The sequence below is a fragment of the Fukomys damarensis genome, unplaced genomic scaffold, assembly GCF_012274545.1.
Source record: "Fukomys damarensis isolate Sample0158 unplaced genomic scaffold, DMR_v1.0_HiC HiC_scaffold_9, whole genome shotgun sequence".
NCBI classification, from domain to species: Eukaryota; Metazoa; Chordata; class Mammalia; order Rodentia; family Bathyergidae; genus Fukomys; species Fukomys damarensis.
The window spans coordinates 41,971,579-41,999,138 of record NW_022900921.1 but is presented as its reverse complement, the minus strand read 5'-3'; the positions used below and the strand labels follow the sequence as shown (position 1 = coordinate 41,999,138).

Genomic DNA, 27,560 nt, shown 5'->3' with positions numbered 1-27,560 from the left:
ATCCCCGAGCTGGCTGTCACCGAGCGCTCGCGGAGGCCGCGTCGGGGCCGCGAAGGGTGGGAGGCCGCGGGAAGTTGCCGGGTCGAGTCCCATCCGGAGCCGGGAACTTGCTCTGGACGTCAGGCGCACGGAGTTGCTCTCCGCTCCTTGATTCCTTCCCTTCGTCTCCCCTTGTCTACTGTCACCGCAATTTCAAAACTTCCTGAGTTCTCGTACATTTTTGCCACTTGGCCGGCAAGATAGAAGGGGCATATATTTAGGTTTGACTGATGTTAATAGGTAAATCTTAAGACACTTCTTTTCTCTGGGTTGCGGTTTTAAATAACGGCGTGCAGTAGCCCCGTTGAAAATGTCGCAGTAAAAATAGCCACACTGGTGGAAAAGCTTCGAAACACAGCTTGCAAAATTTAAATTTGTTCGGACATTTCTTTAGCTTTTTCGTGCCCTTTTGCTTTGCGGTATGGATGATTGCTTCGTTTATCAATAGCTCTAAATACAATTCTGTTTAGTTCTCTAGTAAGCTATTGAAAGCCAGTGTACGTTTCTTAAAGATACTCATGTGATTCGGTGCCTTTCTTGTGTAAGACTTTAAGAAACAAATGTCAGGTTTGCACCTTACAAAACTTTAAACTATAGTTAACAGGTAAAGGCCCCTATTTTATAAACTCATTCGTGTTGTATGGCTGTAAAACTGGTGCTTTTGACAGGGTTAAAAATTATTTTGTCATCTTGAAAACCCAATCTGTAATTTTGCCTGTACTGCCTGTGGGATTGAGTGGTCACAGAACCTTTATGAAGAATTCACTAAAAGTGAGCGGTTGGGGGGGAGTAACGAACACTTGTTTAGCTTCCGTTTCACCTTAAGCAAACTGCAAGAAAATAACTTCTTGCCGTTGTGACTTTCGAGTCGGATGTTCTACTTTATGACCATATTTACCTTTGTTATTGAAGGCAAGAATATGTACAAACAAAATTACCATTTAAGTGTAAATGTGTTTCAGCTTACTATTCATTTATCTTTGTTAAAAATATTGCATTCCCTCATTTAACTCTCTGGGCAACCTTAGTCTGGATTAACAGGTGGATATTATGCAGAAAATTACCATCTATAGAAAAGATTGACAGAGAGATAAGCATGTTTCCAGAATAAAATACTGCTCCTTTAAGACTAGCCAGGCCTGGAGTTGTCCTAGTTCATCATTGTTTACTGGTCTTCAGTAAGTTAAACGTTCTTAGGGGTGACCATAGTACCCAGCACTTGGGTATGCAGTGAGTACTCAATAAACCCACTGTAGTGCAATAATTTAATGGGCATGTTTCCTGGCGCTCTATATAGACCTTGGGGTTATTGTATGGTTTCTTTTCTTTTTCTTTGCTTGCCTTCCACAGCACCAGGTACACAGTAGACACAGCTTTTGTTTGCCTGAATGACTATCGTCCAACGCTATTGGTGCAGGGAAGTGAAATAATTGAGTCTACTAAAGCATTAAGTTTATTATCCTTGTCTGCTTATTTTTCCAACAGCCATTTTATATGCTAATTCTCTAGGTACAGTTAAGTAAACAAACCTGTTGTTTGAGAACTGTCAGTCTAAAATATATTCGATGAGTTCCTATTAGCATAGTTTAGGAGTTTTAATGCACCTCTCTGAAATCCATAAATGTATTTAAGGGCTGGCCAAGAGAGTAGCTGCCAGGGTATTAAGTAAGAAAAGAAGCGGTTTAATTAGCCAGTGGTCTTGGCCGAATCAGACATCTTTTGTGGCCCATACTGTATCTGTATGAGGAATTTGTATGCGCAAAGTAGTCACTCAAGATATTGACAGGATTGCTACTAATATAAAGCATAGGCTTCTGCTCTTCACAAACATTTGGTCCTAATTAAATATTCCCTGAAGATAGCTCCACAAATGGCCTTTGCTTTAAACCTTAATGATCAAATCCCAGTATTGTTTTAGAGTTAGAGGTGCAGTTGATTTTCTTACGTGATTGTGACACTGTTTGGCATATGATGTGTCACAAATATAACACTTACCCCAAATGAATACTTTATGAGTTTTTTAGCAAGTCTGGGCAGGTTTTTAAAGATGGCTAAGTTCAACTTATCAATTTACATCCCAAGGGGTTTTGTGTCTTAAGTATCAACTGTTTTAAAATGTCAAAGTTAAGGAGGTGGGGGAATTTAGCTCACTGGTGGCATGCCTGCCTCACAAGTGCAAGGTCCTGAGTTCAATCCCCAGTACTGGGGAAAAAAATGTCAAAGTTAAGACTTATTTGCAGTTTTAATGAGTCTCTGGAGATCTTTTGCTTGTGTATTTTTCCTGCATTGCAGTAGAATTTGACTAGAAAATCTCCAAAACAAGATAAAACTCAGTCTCCCAGAGAAAAGCTGCAGACTTAGCTAGATCACCTAATCCAGTTTTTCATGTTCAAACTGGATTTAATTTTCTCAAGCCAGAAGTCTGAGCCATTTCTTAACATCTATATGTCTTAACATCTCCTGTATGTTAACATTTTATCTGAATTGATTTGTTATCTGTAGTATTATCAGTAGCTTAGAGGAAAGAGACCTTTGAGACTATTTTGGCTACCTGGAAAGTTAGTAAGGACTTTGAAATAGTCACCAGAGGTAGAGGTTGCTGTAGTTACTACAGATAACTAGCTTGTCCTAGTTATCTTGTGTTAAGATTTTTCTTAAGGATAGAATCTAGACCCTGAGAAATATGGATAGTGAAATATGAGTGTAAATATAGTAATCAAGTTAAAAATCAGGCATTATTAAGAGTTCCAAAACAGCATCTTAAAACATGCAGTTTTGTGTTATTGTAAAATGAGTTTTTAGAAGGCATGGGGCCTTTTCATTTATTATAAATCAGAAGCTACAGTTTAGATATCTAGTAAATAATAAAAATTTCAGGTATATGATCATTTGGGTCATGACATTTAAATCTGAATTTCATATGTGTTATCATTAATGGCAGTTAATAACAATAAATTGCAGTTAAGACTAAACTTTTCACCAGTATATTATAGTTTTATGTACACATTTTTGTTTTAAGCTACATTTGTGCCATAATTGCAGCAGAGTGATACACAATATTTTCTGTATAAACCATTAGGGCAATATGCTTTTACTAAAGGCCAGAAAAAAGAGAGATTAAAAGCCTAATAGTGATTTGTCTTAGAGTAGTAGGATTGATTAGGATATATACTTTTTCTTAAACCAAATTATTGTTTTATAAAGATCTATTTTAAAGTGTCTTAAGAGCAAATTGTTTTAAGCTTTTGTATTGTGGCATAATGACTTACCTTTTAAATTAGGATCTATTAAATAGAATATTACTTAATAAGTTCTTCACTAAGGAACTTCCGTTGCTCACTTTTAGTGAAAGTTCATAGTGTCAAGAGCACTGGAGACGTGTTGTAGAGAAAAGTATGCTCTCATTTCCTCTTGCTATTTTCTTCCTCTTTCTAATTTGGTGGTGGGTGGGTCTTGATTGAGTTCAGGGCCTTTGCACTGAGTGACACCCTTGGCTCTTTTTTATTTTTTGAGACAAGGTCTTACTAAGTCACTAAATTGCCTGAGAGAGGCTTGAACTTGTGATCCTCGTGCCTCAGTCTCCCAGGGTGTGATTACAGGCTTTCTCCACGATACCCAGCTCCTCTTTCTAATTCTCAGAGTGGATCCTGAGAGGTACCTGCGAGAAAGATCAGCTCTGGGAACAGGTGTAAAATCAACTAATCTTTTTTTCCAAATTAGTGATAAGACAACTAATCTTGGAAGAAAATCTTTGCTGGGTGCTTGATACTTTATAGTCTCTCTCACCTTCATGTGTCTTGTTTTCTGATTGGCTTTGCCAGACCAAGAGGCCTTTTTTCCCTTATTACATTTTATGAGCTGGCACTATTTTATTTCTAAACTTCATACTTGGTTATCATGGTCTGTTGCTGCTCTCTTTCTTCCATGTGTGTGTCCACGCACACCACATATGTCTGAGGCAGAATTGTCTTGTGCTGCCTCCAGTTTCTCATTAATGCCACTATTAGTCTCTCTGCCCCATTAGACTCATTTTTGACCCTTTATCAAGGGCATCAGTGCTTGTAACACCATGCCTTGATCAGCTCTCCAACACCTTCATCCTGGGGCATTGCAGTGAGCTCTCACATCCCACCTTTCCCTGTTATTTTCAGTCCTTCTTGCTTCCAGTGGATTCATGCTGTCTTTGTTACTCATTTATCATTAATTGTGACACTTTCTCATGTACTGCCTTGTTTAACTACACGTAAAATTTCATAGGTGTCATTCTTCACCCAGCCTGGAATTTCTATTGGGTAGAACCTCTGTCGACATCTGGAGCATGTACTTAGCTCTCAAATGAAGATCTCCTCAAGTTGACCTCATCCTCCACTTTTTGTACCTGTGACATGGTTTTATAGGGTAGGTTAAAAACCTCATGACAGGGAGTAGATGTCATTAGGAAATCTATTTTAATAGAACATTGGATGATACCACCTTTTTTTTCCTCATTGCTGCTCTCACTTGTAACTAAAATGAGTTGTGTATATTTACCTCAATCATCACTCCTATGACTTTTGGGTTTTAAGGTTTTCAGCTCTTCATAGAACCCAAATGTGAAATGGAGGCATGGAGAGGTTAGGTAATATTCCCAAGATAACAGCTGGTAAACTATAGGGCTAGAGTTCCATCCCGAGCCACCTGTACCTAGAACCAAACCATTTAGGTACCAGCTTATATTGCATAGGTTAAGATTAAGCAATATTGTGCTCTGTGAATATTCTAGCTCCAGATTGGCATGCCAAGTTAGGCTAATAGTGTGGAAGGTTGTCAGAATCTGACCCTGGATTGAGAGGTACTGGAGATAATCCAGGAGCTGACAGTAGAATTTACTTGGGGGGGGGTGATAATGATGACATATCTCTTTCAGACTTCAGTTAGACCAAGGGCTTCAGAAAAAGTTAGTTTCAGGCGCTTTGTTCTTTCTTGTGAAGATGTTTGTGAATTAGCCTTTGCTATTTGCTTTATTCCTTCTGTTATATACACACATAGGTCAGAGGCCTGAAAAATATCTAAGAGGGATCCATAACATGCTCTCTTGTAAGGATGTAAAGGCTGCGTTATTTATTTGGTTTTTTTAAGGTTAAAAAAAGTAAGATTTGCCATCTTAGTATTTTGGGGTAAGAGAGATAAAGGGGCACTGGGGTTTGAATCCAGGGTGCACTGAATTATAGCCACAGCCTTTTTTATTTTTTTAGAGACATGGTCCCCTATGTTGCTTGAACTTGTGATCCTCCTGCCTCAGCCTTTGGAATAGCTGGAATTGCAGGCATGTACCACTGGCAGCCTTCTTAATCATTTGTAAGTGTACCATTCAGTTCTGCAATGATAATGATGCATAGTTATGTAACAGATCTGTAGATATTTTCATCTTGCAAAACTGGGACCTCTATACCCATAAAACAATAACCCTCCATTCCCTACTACCACCACTGGCCCTGGTAACTATCATTCTATTTTCTGTTCCTATGAATTTGATTACAGGTACCTTATATAAGTGGAAGCATACAGGATTTTTTTTTTTGTGTGTGTGTGTGTGTGTGTGTGTTTAAATTTGTTTATTTTACTTAGCATGATGTTTATAAAGTTTTTATTCATGTAGCAATGACAAGATTTCCTTCCTTTTTAGTTAAACTGATACTCTTATGTATCATATTTTGTTCATTCCTTCCCTCATGGCCATCTATGTGAAGGTTTGTTTCTGAGCTTTTTATTCTATTTAGTTACTCTATGTGTTTCTTTTCCTGCATGTGCTACACTGTTTGATCAGTGTAGCTTTGTAATATGTTTTCAGATGTGGAAGTATGAAACCTGTTTTGTTCTTTTTTAAGACAAGTATGGTTATTTGAGGTCTTATGAGATTCACCTGAATTTTAAGATGCATTTTTCTATTTCTGAAAAAAGGGCCATTTTTATTTTGATAGGGATTACATCAAATTTGTAGATCATTTTAGGTGGTATTGACATCATAATTCTTCCCAATCTGTGAACATGGGATAGTGTTCTCTTTATCTGTGTTTTAATTTCTTTGAGCAGTGTTTTATAGTTTTCAATGTGCAAATCTTTCATTTCCTTAGACTTATTTTTTAAGTATTATTTTTTATTATATTGAAAACCACAATGGGCTTGTTTAACTCAAGATTTCAGTGTGTGGCTGATAGTTGTGAATATGTAGGGTTTTGTTTTTAATAAAAAAAATTTTGAAACAAGAAAAAGTACTACATGGTTAAGGTATTTCTTCAAGCTACTTGTCTGTAAAATGAAATGTATTTTATGCCCTCTTTAATTCCAGTAGTTGTATTTTTTAAATCAGTTTTAATTGTTTCTAAATGATATGGCAGTTTGATTCTTAAAATTTTACATCGTTACTTTACATAATTGTTACATTTAGATTGAAGAATGTACTAGTTAAAATCTGTCTCAAAGGTAAAGTGAGAAATAGCATATGCTAACTTTACTGATTAAAGTTAATCAGCAGTTTGTATTCATAGTATGGCAATGGACCCCACCTGATTTTGTTTTGAAAATAAACTGGAAGCAGAAGATTTGGGGGGGTATTATGGTATAAAGGTGCTCTTTATATCTTGACTACATTTGTAAAGAGCTTTATGATATATAATTTGTCATTCAAGAGGGATTTGGTAGCATACAGTCTGCTTTCAAACAACACTGAGATAAAATTGAGCCACTTTAAAAAATGCTCCCCTATGTCTTAGTGATACAGTGTTATCTGAAGTACTGCTTTTTGACTAGCAAATGGACAGTAATTTAATGATCAGTACTACCAAGAGGGAATTTACCTTTTGGAGCTAATGTAGCAGTGGTTATGGTCCAAATGTAGGAGCTTATTATGTATTTAGGGGTCTGCCTTACTGAAGTAGGCAGCTTCTCTTTCTCTTGACTTACTGCTAGACAACAATATGTGAGAAATTTAACAGAGTAACATAAAACAAAAGAGAGAGTAACATAAGACAAAAGAAGCAGATGTAAAGGAAGATTCAGTTTTATTGGAATCCTAGAGAGTCTTGTAAATAGAAAATGACTTCTGAATATTGTCAACTCCTTCCTCAGTATATCTATGTTTATTTATACCTATATAGTATCAGCAGCTTCTGGGAGTTAGATTCTGTGTTGTATTACCCTTGGACATGAGGTTTGTTTTTTGTTTGTTTGTTTGGGGGTTTTGGGGTTTTCTTTTCTTTTATTGGGGTACGGGATACTGGAGATTAAAACCAGGGCTTCACACATGCTAGGCAAGTACTTTACCATTGACCTACGCTCTTGTCCCTTTTTAAAAAATATTTATTTTGAGGCGGGGTCTCGCTAAAGTGCTCAGGCTGAATTTGAATTTGAACTAGCTGGATTGCAGGTGTGTGCCACCACATTCAATTTATTGAACCCCTTTTAAATGTTACATCCAGCCAGGTTCACTGCTGCACACCAGTAATCCTAGCAACTTGGAAGGCTGAGCCAAGAGGATCCAAATTTCAAGGCTAGCCCAGGCAACTTAGACCCCCCTGTTTCAAAATAAAAAGTAGAAAACTGCTGGGGATGTGATTCAATGGTAAAGCATTTGCCTAGCATGGTGGAGACCCCAAATTCAATCCACAGCACCACAGAAAGAAAAGAAGAAAGTGATTCAAGATGCTGAATTCTGTATTGGTAGGTGATGCTAGATTCTGTTAACAATAACAGATACCTTTGATAGCTTATAGGGAAAAAAATTTTTTATTTTCAGTTCTAGGGATGGAACCAAGACCCTCACACATGCTAGGCAAGTGCTGTACCACTGAGCTTGTATCCCCAGCCCTTTTAAAACAAGTTTGTGCTTTTTATTTTGTTTTATTTATAATTTAAGTTCTGAGAGTCTCACTAGGTTGTCCAGGCTAGATTACAGGTATGCATCACCTTCAAAAAGTTTATTTGAGCTCATAGCTTTGGAGGTTTCCAGGGATGGTTAGCTGGTCCTATTGCTTTTGGGCCTGTGGCAGAGCAGTCCATCATGGCAGGGAGCCCATGGTTGAACAGAGCTGCTCACATATGGCCAGGATGTGGAAAAGAAAGGAAGACACTGAGCTCACACTCAGTGTCCTTTTAGGACACCCCACAGTGACCTAACATCTCCCACTAGGCCATATGTTTTAAAGGTTCTACCACTACTCAACAGCAGCACACTGGCAGCAGGCTTTTGACACATGGACCTGTGGAGCACATTTCAGATCCAAACTGAGGCTGTGGAAGAAGTGATGAGACCTGTACCAAGGGAGAACTAGAATGAAAAAGTGTTGCGGAAATAATTTTTTTTTTTTGGAGACTGGGTCTCACTATATATTTGAGACTGACCTGGAATTCCTGTATAGCTCAGGCTGGTTCGAACTCTCAGGGATCCTCCTGCTTAGTCTCCTGAGTGCTGGGATTACAGGCGTGCACCACCACACCCAGCTAAATGATAATTTTTATATACATTTGATTGTCACTATTTCAGAAGTATGTATCAGTGCTTGTCTGTAATGAGTGATGCCTATAATTGCCTGATGCTGCTGCTTAATGAGGATTGCTAATGTTTGTCAAGCACTTTCTTTGTATCAGGTGCATGCTGATTACATTGTCTGGCTTATCTAATGCTCACATTAACCCTGCATGGGAGACAGTTCTCTGTCAACCCCCAAATGTGTTTGTTCTTTGCTATAATTCACCTGTGGCTGTCAGTATTGCTGGTAGTACTTGTTTGTAAATTTAATCACCATTTTAATAACTTCCAGTAATGTAGACAGTATTCATAAAATAAGTGTATTTACAACTTCAAGGTTTGTTTTGATAATTTAGTTATTTTGCTTTTGTTTTACTTTGGAAATTTTTCTAATTAAGCAAAAATATATGTTGACTGTAAAACTAAAACAAATTATAAAATATAGTTTAATAAATGGTGAAAAATTGTAACAAATCAAGAACCAGCTTCAGGCATCCATGTTTTTGGTCTTTGACCTTTCTCTTCTCCTCTCTCCTTTCCCATTTAAATAAAAGATGCTGCCAAATTGCCTTTGAGGAAGACCATATCAATTCAATAATATTGCTCACTTTCCTGTATTGGCTGTTTCCATTCTTTTACATTCTTGCGAATTTGCCAACAAAGTTGTCAGGTTTTTATTTTATTTTTTTCTTTTTATTTGGTTTGGTTTTTTGGAGACAGGGTCTTGCTGTGTAGCTCAGGCTGGCCTTGAACTTACTGTAGTTCAGGCTGACCTAGATCACACAACGATCCTGCCTTAGCCTCATGAGTGCTGGGATTATAGGCATGCACCGCTATACCCGGTTTTGACTTTAAAACAATTATATTAATAAGACTGAACACTTCTGTTGTTGATGTACTGATTGATTGATTTCTGGATTATACTGGGAATTAAACACAGCACATTTATACTCAACTACATCCCAGGCCCCTTTTTATTTTGTACTTTGAGGCAGGGTCCTGCTAGGTTGCCTAGATGAAATTTATAATCTTTGCTGAGCATGTGGTGGTGCACGCCTGTAATCCCAGCACTTGGGAGGCTGAGGCAGGAGGATCGCTGTGAATTTGAGACCAGCCTGGGCTACGTAGTGAGTTCCAAGTCAGATTCAACTACATAGTGAGACCCTGTCTCAAACCAAAAAAAAAAAAAAAAGAAGAAGAAATTTATAATCCTCTGCTTCAGTTTGCAGGTGTGCACTACCACACTCATTTTAGATGGAACACTTTTATACATTTGCTGGTCATTTGTGCAGTATTTCTATTGTGTTGTTTGATCATGTTTTTGTGATTTTTTTTTTTTTAAGTGGTGTTTGAAATTTTTTTAACTTAAAAAAATGCTTAATTAAGGACTTGATAGGGCCTGGGATTTAGCTCAATGGTGCCACCACCTGCTTCATAAGTGCAAGGTCCTGAGTTCTATCACCGTACCAAAGAAAAAAGAAAAGAAAAGAAAAATTAAGGACTTGATAATTTTCCAGGTCTGTATTTGTATTTGAATTTTTGTATTTTTACTTTTCTGATTTTTATCATTTTGTTAGCTACATCTGCTAACTTTTCTGGTTTCTGCCTCTCCTTGTACCTGAAAAGCTCTGTGCATAAAGTATTATATCAATACTTTAGGTTTCTATTTTTAAATGCAAATATCTAATTCTTTCAAGTATACTGGTGTCAGATATGGTTTCCTTAATAACACTTACTGCAGTTTATTCAGTGTTTCCTTTTCACATTCTGTTACATAGTTGGATCTTTGTCTTGATTTCTAAAAAAGTTTTTTTCCTTCTTATATTTGCAATTTCTGTTTAAATTTTTTTTAAGCAATACAGTTTATTTATATGTTTTATTAGCCAGCCTGGCAGGTCATCTCCTCCCTTTAAATTATTATTCTTTCAAAAGCATTTTCTTGTCTATCTTGTTTTTATTTCCTATAAATCCTAAAGTCATTTTGTGAAAATATTTAACATTCCTATTTGTCTTTTGATTAGAATTATATTGATAAAACTTGAGATAAATTTGGATCTTGTTGACATCTTTATAATCTTTTTCATTTTCTTTTCATCGTGGCAATATATTTTTATATATTATTCTTTCAAAAGCATTTTCTTGTCTATCTTGTTTTTATTTCCTATAAATCCTAAAGTCATTTTGTGAAAATATTTAACATTCCTATTTGTCTTTTGATTAGAATTATATTGATAAAACTTGAGATAAATTTGGATCTTGTTGACATCTTTATAATCTTTTTCATTTTCTTTTCATCGTGGCAATATATTTTTATATATAAGATTAAAATGTAAGTATGAAATATTGTGTTGGCTAGAGCTTTACAACAATGTTAAATAGAACTGATAAGAAAAAAGGCACTTTGTCTTTTTTCTGGTCTTTCTGGCCTTTAAGTGAATACCTTACATGTTTCATTGTGAAATATAATCATAATAATTGGTTGAAGTTAGATGCTCTTGATGATAATTAGGAAAGTTCTTATATTTTTTAATTTTAGTCTTCAAGGTTATTAGAGGTAGAGGTTATGTTTTATGCAGTGAAATTGTATTAATGGCATTTGACTTTAGGTCACTGACTTGGGCAGTTGGAATGGCAGCAGAGAAATGGCTGGGTGTTCCTTCTGAAAAGCCGTCACTGTCTCTGGGGCCCACTAGACTGGATTACTTGGAGCTGCCAGGCCACATCTCTCACACCCTTCTCTATACACTATGTGCCCTCTTGTTGGTGCATGTATTTTTATATTGTGGGCTTTTCTCTTTTTGTTTAACCAAAACTTTAAAAAAAATTTTTTTAAAGGTTTATGGCATGTTTCAGGAGTTGCAGAAAGCTATCAATACTAATAGCAGCAACAACAAAAACATAGTTTTAAAAATTAACAAGAAAATGCAGAATTTGAGTGACACTAAAACATTCTTAAAGGACAGAGAATGGATTTGAACAGTAAAAAGATTCTCCTTGTGCTTTGGCTAGGAACATTTCAGTATCATAATGCCAAGAGTTCTCTCCTAGTTAACTTGGTACTTTTTAAAATACCAACAAAATTTTTATGAAGTTAGAGAAGTTGATGCTAAAGTTTATATGGAAAAACAAACATGTAGGAATGCTGGACAAATGCTGCAAAAGGAAGGTTCTGAAGGGTGGCTCGCACAAGCACTTTTTAAAATATTCTCTTAAGCTGTTATATAATTGGAATTGGTCAGGTACTGGAGTGTAAAAAGACAGATTAGTGGAACAAAATAGAAAATCCAGTAGTAGACATATGAAGTATAAAGTTTTGATATGTGCTAGACAAGAAGGTACCTTTGTGACCAGCTCTAAGTTTAAAAACCTGGGGTTCTGTATTAGTTTTCTGTTGAAGCAGTAGCAAATTAACACAACTTTAATGGCTTAAAACAATATAAAGATATGCTCTTATGGTTTTGGAGGGCAGAAGTCAAACTTCAAGGTGTTAGTGGATCTGTGATTCTTCCAGAGCTTCAGGGGAAAAACCATTTCCTTAAATTTTCTGGCTTCTAAAGGATTCCTGTATTTTTTGGCTGTTGGCGTCCATCTGTCCATCCTTTAGATTCAAGGCAGCTTCTTGTTCTCATTCGCACATTGCTTTCTCTTCCTCTGAGTGGTTTTGTTTGGCCATTCCTGATATCCACAATATCCCCATGTCAGAGTCCTTCATTTAATCATATCTACAGAATCCATCCTGCCATAAAATGTAGGATTCCCTGGATTAGGACGTAGATACCTTGGGGAGCCATTATTCAGCCTACTATAGACATTGAGTTTCTAGACATGACATAAAGCACAAATAACAAAAGAAGACACAAGTAAATTAGTCTTCATCAAAATTGAAAACTTTTGCGTTTCAAAGGGCACTCTAAAGAAGGTGAAAAGATACCTTAATAATATGTAAGACATTTTTGCAAATCATATGATTATGGCTATATATCTAGAATATATAAAGAACTTAATAAAGAGACAACCCTCTTAAACATGGGTAAAGAACCTGAAAGGGCCTTTCTCCAAAAAAGATAACACACAATAAGCTTATGAAAAGATGTTTAGCACCATTAGCTACAAGAGAAATACAAATGAAAACCAAAATGAGATTCTACTTCATTGTTAGAGTGGCCATAATAAAAGAGATAATGCGAATTGACAAAGACATAGGGATGTGGGAGTATTACGTATTGCTCTGTGGAACATAAGATGATGCAACTGCTTTGGTAAACAGTCTAGTATTATAGTTCCTAAAAATGCTAAATATGGAGTTATCATATAACCCAGCAATTCTGCTCCGAGGAATGTGCCCAAAAGGCAGAAAAACATAAAAACTTGCAAAAAAAAAAAAATATATATATATATATACAGGATATCATATAACAACAAATCCGCCCCAAGAAAGGGCCCAAAAAGAAGAAAAAACAAAAAAACTTGCAAAAAAAAAAAAATATATATATATATATACAGGAATGTTCACTAGCAGTATTATTTATTTATACTAGCCAAAAAATAGAAACAATGTATTTATTGACTGATGAATGGAGATGTCACAGAATATTGTTTATCTGTAAAAAAAGAAGTGAAGTACAGATGCATGATACAACATAGGTGAACCTTGAAAACATGAAAATTTAACAGATCCACTTGCAAAAGACAATCTGTGACCACAAAAAGCATCTAAATATTTTATATGAAATGGTCAAGTAGGCCAGTTCGTAGAGAGAAAATAGAGTTGTTGCCTAGGCCTGTGGGAGAAAAGAATGGGGAATAATTATTAATTGGTACAGAGTTTTGGGGGGTGATCACAATGCTCTAGAGTTAGGTAATGGTGATGGTTGTATACCTCTGTGAATATACTAAAAAACTATGTGTTATGTACATTAAATGGGCAAATTGTATGTGAATTATATCTCAGTAAAGCTATATTAAATAAAGTTTATTTAAAAATTGATATCCTTTTTGTCTTAGGAAAAATAAATGCAAATGAAATGTCATTTCTCACTTACCTGAATGGTAAAATTTCAAGGTTTAACAAATCTTGTGGTAAGGCTGTGAGAATGTACTTGTTTTCATACCTTACTGGTAACAGTGCAAAAAAGGTACAATCTTTTTTTTTTTGGTCCCAGGGATTGAACTCCGGTCCTTGCGCTTGCGAGGCAGGCCACCGAACCGCTGAGCTAAATCCCTGGCCCTAAGGGTACAATCTTAATGAAAACAAAATTCAGTACAGTATCTAATAAAACTGTGTGCATGTTTACAATTTTAACTTAGCAATCCATTTCTAGGAATTGAAGACAGACTTCTGACAACCCAAATGCACATATATAAGTTTATTCGTAGCATGATTTATTTGTAAATGAAAAATATCAGAAACTGTCTAAATATCCATAATGTAATTGATTAAATTGTCATATTCACATAATGAGTTATTACTGTGTGCATATAAAAAAGAATGAGGAAGATCTCTAGAATATGGTATTCAGTGATTTCCCAGATATACTGACAAATGAAAGCAGCAGGGCAGAGGGGGACTGTGGTAACTTAGCAAATTTTAAATTGTTTTTCTGTGTACTCCTATGAGTTTTAACGAATTATAGATTTGTGTAACCACTGCCACAGTCAGTACACAGAACAGCATTTCTACCCCTGTACCGTCACCCCCTGTTCATTTCTAAACCTTGGGAGCTGCTGATCTGTTTTTATACTATAGAATGTATTTAGATTGTATAGACTATATACTGTAGTTGTCTCTGAGAATGTCATATAAATGCAGTCATACAATGTGTGTAATTTTGACACTGTGGTTCTTAGACTACTTTTTTGGGTACAGTGCCTTTAAGATCCATCCAACTTTTGTCTATCACTTACGTCTTTCTTTATAGTGTTGAGTAGTACTGTATTTCATTGAATGACTATTCAGTGACTTGTTTATCCATTCATCTGTTGATAGAAATTCAAGGTATCTCCAGGCTTTGGCGATTACAAAGCTGCTATTAACATTCATGTAAATGTTTTGCAAGCACTTCTATTTCCTTTTCTTTTGGGTAAATCCCTAGGAATGGGATTTCTGGATCATATGATAGTCATACATTTTACTTAAGAAACTGCTGGCTTTTTTTCCAAAATTGAAAACTATATATATACCATTTTGTATTCATATACCACCAATGTATTATTGTTTCAGTTCTGCTCTGGAATATAGCTCAGTGGTAGAGCACGTGACTAGCATTCACCATACCCCGGATTTGATATCCAGCATGGCAAAAAAAGAAGAAAAAGTTTCAGTTTTTCCTTATCTTTGTCAGCAGTTGATATGGTCCATCTTTCTAATCCTTTCTAACAGATGTGTCATCTTTCTAATCCTTTCTAACAGATGTTTCATTGTAATTTTAATGTGTATTTCCCAGGTAAATAAAGATGTTGAGCTTCTTTTCATGTGCTTATTTGCCATCCATATATCATCTTTGATGAAATGTCTCTTAAAAACTTTTGCCCACATTTATGTTGAATTATTTGCTGTATTTTTGAGATTGAGATTTCTATATGTAATCTGGATACAAGTCCTTTGGAAGTACAGTATATTCTTGCAAAAATTCCCTCCTAATCTGAGGCTTGTTTTGTCATTCTCTTACCAGTGTCTTTTGAAGAAATGTTTTAAATTGGTTAAGTCCATTTTATCAATTCTTATATAGATCATGTTTTGGTATTGTATTCAAGAAGTCCTTGTATAACTCAAGGTCACAAAGATTCTCCCATGTTTTTCTCTAGAATTAGAGTTGTAGATCTTCTCTTTACATCTGTGATCCATTTTTAGTTCATTTTACATAATGTATGAAATACAGATCCAAATTCTTTTTTATGCATATTAATATCCAGTTGTTATAGGGCCTGTTTTGTTGAAATTGCTGTATTTCCCCCACAGTGGTGTCTTTACAGTTGTACATACGTGGGTTTGTTTCTGGTGTCTGTTATTCTCTTGTTCCAGTAAACAAGATCACACAGTACAAGATTGACCTGACTAGTATAGCTTTAAAATAATTGTTAAGACAGATAGTGTTAGTCCTTCAACTTTGTCCTTTTTCAGAGTTGTTTATTCTGTTTTCATATTTTATTATGAATTTTAGAGTTAATCAATTTGTGCAGCAAGGCCTTCATGGATATTAATTGAGATGGTATTGAGTCTGTAGATTAATTGGGGAAGAACTGACATCTTACCAGTGTTTGGTCTTCTTTTCTGTGTAAAATACATATTTGTTGTCAGATTTATGTCTTTAAATCTTTATGTGCTGTTCTAAATGATATTTTTAAAAGTCTCAAATTACCCGTAGTTTATTACTGGAATATAGAAATAAATTGATTTTTTATGTTGATGTATTTTCGAATCTTGGTGAACTAACTTAAGTTCTGATAGTCTGTAGAGTCCATTGACTTTTTTCCACAGCTGATTGTGTCTGCAAATAAGTTTTACTTCATATTTTCCAATCTGAATACCTATTATTTTTCATGACTGATTATACTGCCCAAGTTCTCTAGTGCAATCTTGAATAGAGATGGTAAGAGACAATATTCCTGTCTTGTTCAGAATCCTAGAGGAAAGCATTCACTCTTACCGTTAAGTATGATATTAGCTATAGTTTTTGTTGTTGTTGTTGTTGTTTTGATACTGGGAGTCAAACTCAGGACCTTGCACTTGTAAGGCAGGTGTGGCACCACTGAGCTAAATCTCCACCTCAGCTATAGTTTTTTATACTTTCTTTGAGGAAGTTCTTTTTGATATCTTGTTTGATGAGAGTTTTTTTAATGTACAAATGAATGTTGAATTTATCATGTTTTTTCTGTGTCTATTGAGTTTTTAAAAGATTGATATGAAATTACCAACTGCATTTCTTATTTGTTATATTGTCTTTAATATATTGAGGGTTTGTGGGGAGTTGCTAAAATTTTTCTAGGAGTTTTGCATATTTGGTTTTAAGGAATACTTTGTTTTCTTATAAGGTATTTGATATTTTTCCCCCTTGTCTGGTAATGGAAGACTTGAACTCAGAGTCTCACACGTGGTAGGCAAGACTCTAGCACTGAATGACATCCTCAGCCCTTTTGAAATTTAATTAAATTTAATCTTACTTTGATTCAAGTTCTTGCTTAGTTGCCTTCCCATACCAATTTTAGAGACTAGTTTTCCATGGAGTAGCTTGAAATTAATCCCATAGCTCACTGTACTGTTTAGTATTTTGAACTTTTATTTTCTGAGTGTTCTATTTTGTCTAGGTTCCATATACTACTATGCTTTCAGGTTCCTTAATCTTTTCTTTTGCAGTGTCTAATCTACCATTAATCCCATATATATATATAGATAGATAGATATATCTATATCTATCTATCTATATATATATATTTCAATCTATATTTATATATATATATATTTCAATCTATATTTTTCATTATAGCTTCATGTCTTTAATTTCATTTCTTTATATCTTCTAGTTCTCTACTTTCTGAACATATGGAGCACATTTATAATGCCTGTTTTGTTGTCTGCCATCTAACATCTGTGCTAACTCTAGGTTGGCTTCGATTGATTATTTGTCTCATGTCTTGACTCTTTGTGTGCCTGGTGATCTTTGATTGGATGTCAGACATTGGTAGTTTTACTTTCACACCTGCCGATATTTTTGTGTTCCTCAAAATATTTTGTTCTAAAGTTTAAGTTACTTGGAAAAGTTTCATCTTCTTGAGGTCTTATATACACACACACACACACAAATATATGCACATGTGCACACGTGCTTGCACACACACAGTGTAAGGGATTGAACCTAAAGCCTCACACATTAGTTAAAGGTTCTGCCACTCACCAATATCCTTAGTTCCTTGAGGCCTTGCTTTAAAGCTGTGTTATATGGATCTGGAGCAGTGCTCAGTTTTGGACTATTCCTCAAAGCTGAGGCAAGACTCTTGAGTCCTCGATCCAGTGTTCTGTGAACTAAGGATTTTTCCACTTTCACTGGGAGACAGGCAGTCTTCCTGACCCTGTATGACCATCAGACGCTGATCCCTCTTAATTCTTTGGGGTTTTGGTCTTACCCCAGTTTAGTTAACCCACTTGTGCATGCAGTTGGTACTATGTCATGTGCTTGATGGGGAGCTCTTTGTTGTTCTTGCGGGTGTCTGATTTTCTCCTTCAGTATCCTCTCCTGTGAACTCACTGTCTTGGTTTCCTTGGATTCTTACCTTTGTCTCTTTTTGGAGTTCACTGGGCTCCACCAATTTCCCCTCCTTGCACTATGGCCTGGTAACTCCCAAGTTGGTAAGCTGGGGCAGTCATAGGACTCACCTTGTTCATTTCCCATCTTTCAGGGATTGTTGTCCTTCATTGTCTGGTGTTTAGGATCTCAAAATTATCTTTCACTGTATTGTGTCTGAGTTTTTGGTTGTTTTAGGCTAGGAATATACATTGGTCCCTACTCCTTGTGTGTAGAAGCAAGTCTACATCTTCACCATTTATTACTCTCCAGTATGAACAGTACTGTTATTTTCCAGTATTATTCCTGACCTTTTGCTACACAAAAACTTCAGTAATTATTGTTGAATAGAATCATGTACTAGTGCCCTGCTGCTGTAACAACCACAAACTTAGTGGCTTTAAACAAATTTATTGTCTTACTGTTCTGAGACTAGAAGTCTGAAATGAATATTCATGAGCTAAAATAAAAATATGGATAGGCTTGTGTTTCATTCAGTTACTTGAGTTTCCAGCTTTGACCCACAGTCTGACTTGGGCCTCTTCCTCCTCTTAAAGCTAGCAAATTTTGGTCGGCACCTTTTCATGCTACTGTCTCTGGTTCTCTCCTGACTCCTTCCAATTTTGAAGATGTTGGGCTCACCCAGATAATCCAGAATAATCTCCCTGTTTTAAAATCAGGTGATTGAGGGCTGGGGATTTAGCTCAGTGGTTCCACCACCTGCCTCACAAGCGCAAGGTCCCAAGTTCAATCCCCAGTACCAAAACAACAACAACAACAATAACAAAAACAAGTGATTGAAACTTTAAATTCATTGGCAGCCTTAGTTCTCTTTGTCCGTCTGACCTGAAAGAGTTACAGGATCATGAGATTATGAGACACAGACATCTTGGCGTGGGCTGGCAAACCTTATTCTGCCTACCACAGAGAGAGCACTTTCAGCATTGTTTCCCTGTGCCTCAAACATTTTTCTTTCTTTTTATAATAAAGATTGATCTTATATAGGATTTTTTTCTTAACCTGTATACATGAAAACAAATTTAGAACTAAGATATAAACTGTGCCTTTTAATTGTGCTGATTGTGTATAGCTTGTCTCATGTTGTTGTGCCTCTTTGTGTGCTGGTGATCTTTGGATGTGAGACATTGGGAGTTTTACTTTCATGCCTGCCAATATTTTTGTGTTCCTTGAAATATTTTGTTCTAAGGTTAACTACTTGGAAAACAGTTTCATCTTCTTGAGGTCTTATGTACACACAAACATGCACGCGCGTACCCATACCCAGTGCTAGGGATTGAGCATTTAGAGGTAGTTAATTTCAGATATAACTCAAATTAATTTTTATGGATTATTCACAAAGTTTTGAGAATTTCTCAGCCTGTTGTATTTGGCCATCTGGGCAGACTTTTCAGACTTGTGAAGCAACTGCTAGACATGTAATTTTAGGCAAGTACCAGTTACTGTGCCTTATATTTCAACTTTATTTTCCTATTAAAATAAAATAATGGTATCTCCCCCCCAACCTTGCCCTACCCCCATCTCCACTTAGCACAGCTAACTTCTCAAGTCCCTTTTGCTGTTTATCACATGAAACAGCTGCTCCTTCTTGCATGTGCTGTTTTCCTATCAGGCCTTCAGCAGCAGCATCCTCTGCATGTCAACAATTTCAGTTGTCTTTGACAAATGTCAGCATTGTAGGCTCAGGATTTTTCTCCCTGACCTTTACCCAGGATCTTGTGAAGACTTACGTGTGTGTATTCAATATTGACAGAATAATTTATATGCAACAGCTCTGATCAATTAGTTTATCACTTTAGCTTCCACAGCTGTCTTTGTATTGTGTTTTACTCCTGTCTTCTTTCTGTGTGTAAGTACCTGTTGATGAAATTTATTTATTTATTTATTTATTTATTTATTTATTATTTATTTATTTATGGTACTGGGGATTGAACTCTGGTCCCTGTGCTTGCAAGGCAAGCGGCAGCACCACTGAGCTAAATCCCCAGCCCATTGTTGATGAAATTTAAAGGTAGTTTATTTAAGCCAGAAGTCACTATATGAGATGAATAATAATATTAGTTCATGTGCTGCCGAAGCAAGCACACAAGATTAATAATTATTTTAATCATACTTTATGCTCTTCCTCTGTATACTGCATTCTAAACCAGACATACTGGCTTTTGTTTGTCCAAGAAGGATTGAGTGTCAGTAGGTCAGTGGGGCCAATTTCAGAGCACACAGTCAAGCCAGAAGGTGTTCGTGACACCTGCTGCTTCTTTCTTCTGCTTTGCTACTACTGACACATCCCTGGGTGAAAACAAGTAGAAGTGTCCAGCAGGGCAGACTTGGCATTTTGTCCTTGCTGCAGGAATGGGCTTGAGTCGTTGGGCTCCTCTGGCCACAGTCCTGGGACCTGGCACCCAATCAACTGAGCACCTGTTCTTCAGCCTGACTGGTTTCTGCCTAGGCTGCACACCTGGTGAATAGATGAGGTCAGGACTTTCCCCATGGAAGGCTTTTCTTTGTAGATTAATTTATCTAGCTGTGTATGTCCTTGGGGAAATTAGTTGTGGACTTTTCTCAGCTATAAAATGGGCATATGTATGCTTAATAGAGTTGTTAGGCATTTTGCATGCATTAAGTAATGTTAGTTTTCTGGTATATCTACAGGGAAGACATTCTACTTTTGTTCCCTCTTTTCACTACACCATTCATTTCCTCTGGCCTATGTTTCTGTTCTATCTTCTTATCATTTTCATCCAGTAAAAGAAGCTGTGCATGAAGTTTTATCTCTTGGATCGACCGTTAATAGCCTTACTTTCCCTAGGAGAAGTTCTTTGGGACAAGAGAGCCTAAGAACTACCCTTAACTGGCAGCTGTTTCTTTAAGGTGCTATTTTTGTTTTCCCCTTGTAGTAGGGATTGAACCCAGCGCCTTTTCATCTGTATAGTGAAATATAGCCCTATCCCTTTTTATTTTTATTTTGAGACAGAGTCCTGCTAAGTCACTCATTTGCTGGGCTCAAACTGGGCAGTCCTCTTGCTTCACCCTCTGAGAGTGCTGACAGTCATGCACCATCATACCCAGCTAGGTGTTGTGTTTTATTTTATTCATGTATGCAAACATTTTGTTCTATTCCATGGCGGCTCCAATATAAAAACAAAATTTTCCCAAGTATGTATCCCTGGAGGGTGAGTTTCATGCTTTCTACTTCTAGCTCATACTAGAACATTTCTGGAATTATTTCTTTGTTGCCCATAGCACTATTAAAGTGACTTTCCATCACCAAAGAGGAGGGAATGGAATGTTGCCATTATCTTGGTTTGCACAGATAGACTGACCTAGAGGTAGTCCTTTTGAGTCCCTGAACTATTATAGGTCAGACCAGTTGCTTTGAAAGGTGATAAGTAGAAGAGAAGTGGGTAATTTTGCATGACTTACTATAACATCAGGCAGTCTAGGGTGTAGGAAAGACAGCGTGGGAAGGGAGAAAACATAGTGGACACCAGCTGCTTGGTGCGAATGTGAGCTTGGGACTTCAAGTTTGACATTTCAGTTCCTGCAGCTTCTCACTCATCACCTTGTTTCAGTTGAATGACATGTATTGCATTACTTTTGTTAAATGGGAGTGTGGATGTACTTTTGGCTCATGTAGAATGAGTGCACTAAGACTTGGGACTACAGGCTGTCAGCACAGAAAGATACAGTTGAAACTATCAGAGAAGCCTGCAAGTTTCATTAACAAAGATCTGAAAAGGAAATGTTTTTAAAAACAAGGTAGTCATTTGGTCATCTGAAGACAGAGAGAAAGGAGTCTGTACAAAGGGCTGTGGTGGGGCCAAAAAGGCCTGGAGTTTGGAAGAAAATGTAAAATTCCATTTGTCTGTCTAAGACCATACTCCGCCATCCCCGTTGTTAGGAGCTGGCCTTAGATATGAACCATGTATAGGGTGATTTCTTGCTTGTACAATTGAAGGTAAAACCTTAACTTGGACTGGTCAGTAGTCATAATACATTTACTTTTATGTGTATGTGGTACTAGGAATTGAACACAAGACTTTTTTTTTTTTTTTTTTTTTTTTTTTGACAGGGTCTCACTGTGTAGTTGAGACTGACCTGGAGCTCACTATGTAGCTCAGGCTGGTCTCGAACTCAAAGCGATCCTCCTGCCTCAGCCTCCCAAGTGCTGGGATTACAGGTATGCACTGCTATGCCTCTAACAAATTTTTCTTTAGGGAGTTAGTCAGCTAATATAAATGTTGTCATGTCCTATTCTGAAAGGAAGTCTATGCTTTATAAAACTGACTTGGTGAGTGAATCAGAGACTTGAGTGTGAACCCCTGATATTAGCCAGGGGGCCAGGTCAGGCTCTGTCTGCATCTTGTTAAGGCAAGTGGAAGCTCTATGCAGTCTCTCCTACAGACATGTGCCAATGCTGCTGGCATTCCTAAAGATTTGTTTCTGTCTGAACATCTCCCCTCTGGGGGTGGTACTTATTCTCAGAGTGAATTTGCCACAGTGAGAGGAGAACACTTACTGTGTTGTGCATGAGAGGGGTGCTCTGCAGGGCTCAGCTCAGTTGAAGTGGAATTATATGAGGGTGGGCCAGGTTCGTGACCATTTTTGTGTTCACCTCAGAAGTTCACATAGATATCTTAACACTCACAAGTGCCAGTAGTGGCACCTCGCTTGCCTTGCAAGTTCAAGGTCCCAAGTTCGATCCCTGCTACCAAAAGAAAAAAATAACACTCAAGACAATAAGACACCACAGTGATTAAAGAAAATCTTTTTTCTTTGAAACACAGCTCCTCAGAGCCTGTATTCACACCTCAGTTCTTTTCTGGTCACCAGCCTAGACTGAGCACTAGCAAATTCATTCATTAATTTGTTTTTGCTAAGTGCCATGGCCTGGGGTGGGTCTAGGAAGATAAAGACAGTTCTGGCCGTGCAAAGTCCATCATATGGTGGGGTGAGCAGGCCTAAGGGCAGAACTCAAGTTCTAGGTAGTTACTTGAGTAGGCAGGTGCTGGGGGCATCAGGAGAGGCAGAAGACTCCAAATACATTCAGTGTGATTCAGTGTACTTGCCTCTTACCAAGACTGTTCCTTCTAAATAAAATATTTAGCTTTTAGGGTTTACAAGTAAGCACTTTTCAAACTGATCTTGGTTAGAGTAACCAGTTTTAGAGCCTTAGTAAAACACTGTGGCTTTGTTGTAATGTTTCTATGCCTCATAGACAGTTTTGGATTTGTCTTCTTGTCTTCTGTGAGTGGGGTGGGGGAGAGAGAAGAAAGAAGGAAAGAAAACTAGCCTAAAAATGGTGTAAGATGGGGGAGGAAGATGCTTTATGTGGGAAGACAGCATGGTATGATTACAAAAAAGCTTGACTCTGGTGCTGCCTAGTTTGGTTATCTTGGACAGGTGACTTATCCCTGAGAGTCTCTTCTCTTGAAATGGATCAGAGGTATTGTATGGTTGTATATTGAGAGGTTAAACTTGTTTTTTAGTATGCTTCATATGTCCACCTTCCCTTTATCCTTACAGTCAACCCTCTTGAAAAATCTCCTATTGCAAAATTTAGTGAGTGTACAGTTATTATATACAGTTGAATTAGTTATTAAAATCTCTTATTTCCTTGTGATCTTTATATTTTAATGTTTAATTCTCCTCTCTTTTTGGCCACTTGGTTTGGGATTTAAATAAATAGAATCCTCTTAAACATTCCATTTTTATTCACGCATGAGTAAAATATCCCAACTGTATTATGATATGCTTCTTATTTTCTATCAGTGTTCATCTTTCATGCAGCCAGTATTTTGAATGTACTGTTGAGCTGTGGAGCTATGCTTGTAAGACAGTCATTAGCTTCCAAGAATTTCTTGTTAGATTGATAGGTATAAACAAATAATTATAGTGTAGGATTGAAGATATATATATCAAAGCGTGTGTCACAGGAAAGAGGAGCTGTGTACCTAAGCCAGCACATTGAGTAGCTTGTCTGATGGAGGGAACAATCTAGTGAGGATATTAGGTCTGCAACTGTAACTAAGATTTACAGCAGGTCAAAACTGCTCTAAAGTTCTGCCTGATTCAACACCCTTGCCACTCACTTAACTAACTAGTGTGCTTTTTAAAAATGTGTGTTAAGTGGCAGGCAGGTGGGGCTGAATTCAGACCTTTGAGCACTCTGGAAATAATCAGTTCATGAGAAGCCTGACTGCCTAGCTATGTGGAGACTAAATATACAACTAACTTGGAATGTGGACCTGTGAGCTTGAGCACCGCGTCCAGCCTTCGTCAAGCCCAGGGTCCTTGTGGCATACAGCTACCTTCTCTGGGTGTTGTGGATACTGAAGATACCTGTAGGGGTGGCATAGAGTAAGTGCTAGACCAAGGCTGCCTCCTGTAGTTGTTACATAGGCAGGCTACTTATGTAATACCAGGCAAGCCAGATTACACTCATTTTCAGGGGAGCGGGCGCGCTTCTTAGTCAGAAGGTATTCCATGTATTCAGCCCAACAGACATTCTTGAGGACCAGTGTGTTGACACTGGGTTGTGCAAGGAAGTCTTAGAAATGGGAAAGGAGGACCCCTGTCCTTAGAGTTTATACTGTTGTGTTGTTCTCTTTGGTTTTCCAAAGTACTTTTAAGACCAGAGCATTCAATTATTTTTAAAAGAAGCAGAAATAAGATCACAACACTCAAGGAATTAGATTTGAAAAGTAGAAATAATTTCAAAAACTAGAAAAAGATTCTTTAAAGTAATATATGAGGTAGTTTACAAGAAATTGTCCCTTCTAGGCCCTACAAACCACCCCAGAAAGATTCTGAGTTGGATGCCAGACACTTTGCTATTTAAACTTCTGCCAAATTACCTGCAAAGAGCAGAGAGCAGCCGGTTTACTCTGAGTTTTATGTGTTTGGTGGGTTATTCTGTCAGCTCTAGGAATCAGTCTAACATATTAATTATTCATGATAGAAGCTTGCTTTATGACAAAGGCAAATATATTTACCTATTTCAAGTTAATAGCAACAAAATAAAATTTGATAGCTTCTATTCACTCTTTTACTAAATTATTCTTAACATTATTATTATTTTGCTACTTATTAGTTAACTATCCCAATTGAAAGAGTGACACTAGGATACTTGACTAATTCCATCTATTTTTACTTCTCTGTGAATTCAATTTTAGTATATGTGCTGCCAAAGCAAGCACTTCTCTCTGAATTCAGGATTACATTTAGATCATTTTTCCATGGGCAGGCAAAAGAAAGATTAAAAAATAGCTTTTGAAATTTGTCTAGGGATAGAACACTTTTTCACAGTCTGAATCCACTGGAAATTTCTTCAGGTTTGTAGAAACAATAGTTCTCATAACACTAGGGAATTTTTAAACAATCTGTGCTGTTTATGTGACCCTATAAGTTTTGCTCAGTCATAAGCTTGTCACATCCAGCCAGATACATCATTGCTGGTTGGTGACCCCAACAGTACGTGTTCGGTAAGTGGTGGCTGGTGTGTCTCGAGTACTATATATAATGGTGCCTGCCTGCCTTTCTTTCTTTCTTTCTTCCTGTCTGTCTGTCTGTCTGTCTTTCTTTCTTTTTTCTTTCTTTCTCTTTAGTAGTACCGTTTTTGACAAGAAATGTTTCCATATTTAAATAGATGAGTGGACTGGGGTTTAAGAGCCAAGCTTTCCTGATAGAAGTTACTAGTTCATTTTTAGTAATTTTACAATACCTTAAGCATCCCTAATCCAAAAGATTGGAATTTGAAATGCTGTAAAGTTCATAACTTGTTGTTTCGATGGTACAGGGGTTTGAATCCAGGGCCTTTTGTCTGCTAGGCAAGCATTCTGCCACTGAACTGTATCCCCTGCTTTTTTATTTTGGAGATCTTACTAAATTGCCCAGGCTGGCCTTAAATTTATGATCTGCCTGCCTCAGCCTCCTGAGTAGTAGGTACTACAGATATGCACCACTCTGTCCACCCAAAGTCCAAAACTTTTGGGGCACTCATACAATGCCACAGTGGGAAACTGACCTCATATGAGGGATCACACTCAGAACACAGGCACAGGGCACTTGCCTAAGATCACTTCAGGCCCTGTTTGGATCCCAGCACCATGAAACGCCAGCACCCAACAACCCCCCCAAATATTAATGTACTCCAAAAATATTGTATAAAATTATCTTCAGGCTGTCTGTATAGATATGTAAGAAAAACAAATGATTTTGTGTTTAGACTTAGGTCCCATCCCTAAATATTCCAAAATACGAAAGCATCTGAAATCCAGAACACTTCTGGTTCCAGGTGTTTTAGATAAGGTATATTCGACCTATACTTGGTAATTTATTCCTACATAAGGTATCTGTATCTTTCTTCTCATTACTTATTGGTGTGTGTATCACCTAACAGTGTTCAATATATAGAAGGCATGTAGTAGATGTTGCTAAGGCATTGTACTCTGGTTATTCTATTTTAATGTTTTCTACCTCAAAGTGAAAGTATAGTTTAAGGAAAAACAATCTGCAGTTGGATTGACTTAGGGATATGTATCTCAAGTGATAGGATAAAAATAGAACCATTCTCAATATCCTGTGACTTTTGTTTTCCTAAGTAACATTTATTTGACTATTTTAAGGAAAATAATTGATTTCTTTCCTAATTGTATTTCCCTGTGATTTTTTCAGTAGGACTAATTTTCCTCTAAAGGAGTGGTATGTGACTTGCATGCCTATTTCAGTAATAGAAGTGACTTAAGCAAAATTGTAAGGAGAGGTCAAGGGCCAGGGATTTAGTCATGCCACTGCCTGCCTCAAAAGCGCAAGGTCTGAGTTCAATCTCCAATACCAAAAAAAACAAAAGTAGTAGAAAAAGAAGAGGTCAAAAATTAGCCTTGAGTGAGCCCTGTAGAATGCCTTCCAACAGTTCTCAGTACTCTGAATTGAAACTCCAGGTTTTTTGGTTTGTTTTGTGGTACTGGGAATTGAACCCAGGGCCTTTGCATCCCAAGCCCTTATTTTTATTTTGTATTTTGAGACAAGGTCTCAGGCTGCCCAGGTTGGGCCCGAGCTTAATCCTTCTGACTCAGCCTCCCAGAGGGTTATGATCGCAGGCGTATGTCACTACACCTGGACTAAACTTGAGATGGTGTTCTCCTTTATTTTCTTTTGACTAGTTATGTAAGTGCTCCCTGATTTAGAGGGGAAAAGAGTGCTCTGACTACAGCTGTATGTATGCAGTAATGGGTATGTAAAGATTGCTGCTATCCTATTAGTAGGACTTCAGGAATGTGAACACTTGGTTTGGAAGTAGCTTGAAGTATCAGAAAGTTACTATACATTTGGCACTTTTATATAAGCCTGTGGGTTCAAGAATTTATTTGGGAAAACATTCATATTTGAAATTACTCTTTCAAATATTAAGTCAGTAGCCAGGTATTTTTAACTTTTAACAGAAATTTACTATACATTTGCATAGAAAAAAAGCTTCTAAAATATGTGATGTATTACAGACATCTGATTTTTAAAGTGAAAATCATGATTTTTGCCCCTGCATGTGCCCCCTCAGAGTCCCCCCACCTCAGATTTTTAAAGCTAACTAGTTCCTGGAGTCTTAAATGGAGGTGGGAGGTGGGCATGGGCACAGACAGACAGAGAAAAGCAGCACAAATCCTTTCACCTCAACACTTGGAAAATTAATACTAATGACAAAACTGGGGTGACAGCTAAAT

The 27,560-nt window shown here is 37.0% G+C and overlaps 1 protein-coding gene across 1 annotated transcript in view; it reads left to right on the top strand.

The window, feature by feature from the left end:
- The first annotated feature begins 46 nt into the window (after positions 1-46).
- Positions 47-27,560, top strand: part of Tmem131 (transmembrane protein 131) — a 179,820-nt gene continuing 152,306 nt past the window's right edge. The window contains exon 1 of the mRNA XM_010638092.2: positions 47-279. Coding sequence (XP_010636394.1) covers positions 270-279 — 10 coding nt within the window. The 5' untranslated portion in view covers positions 47-269. The remainder of the gene's footprint in view (positions 280-27,560) is intronic.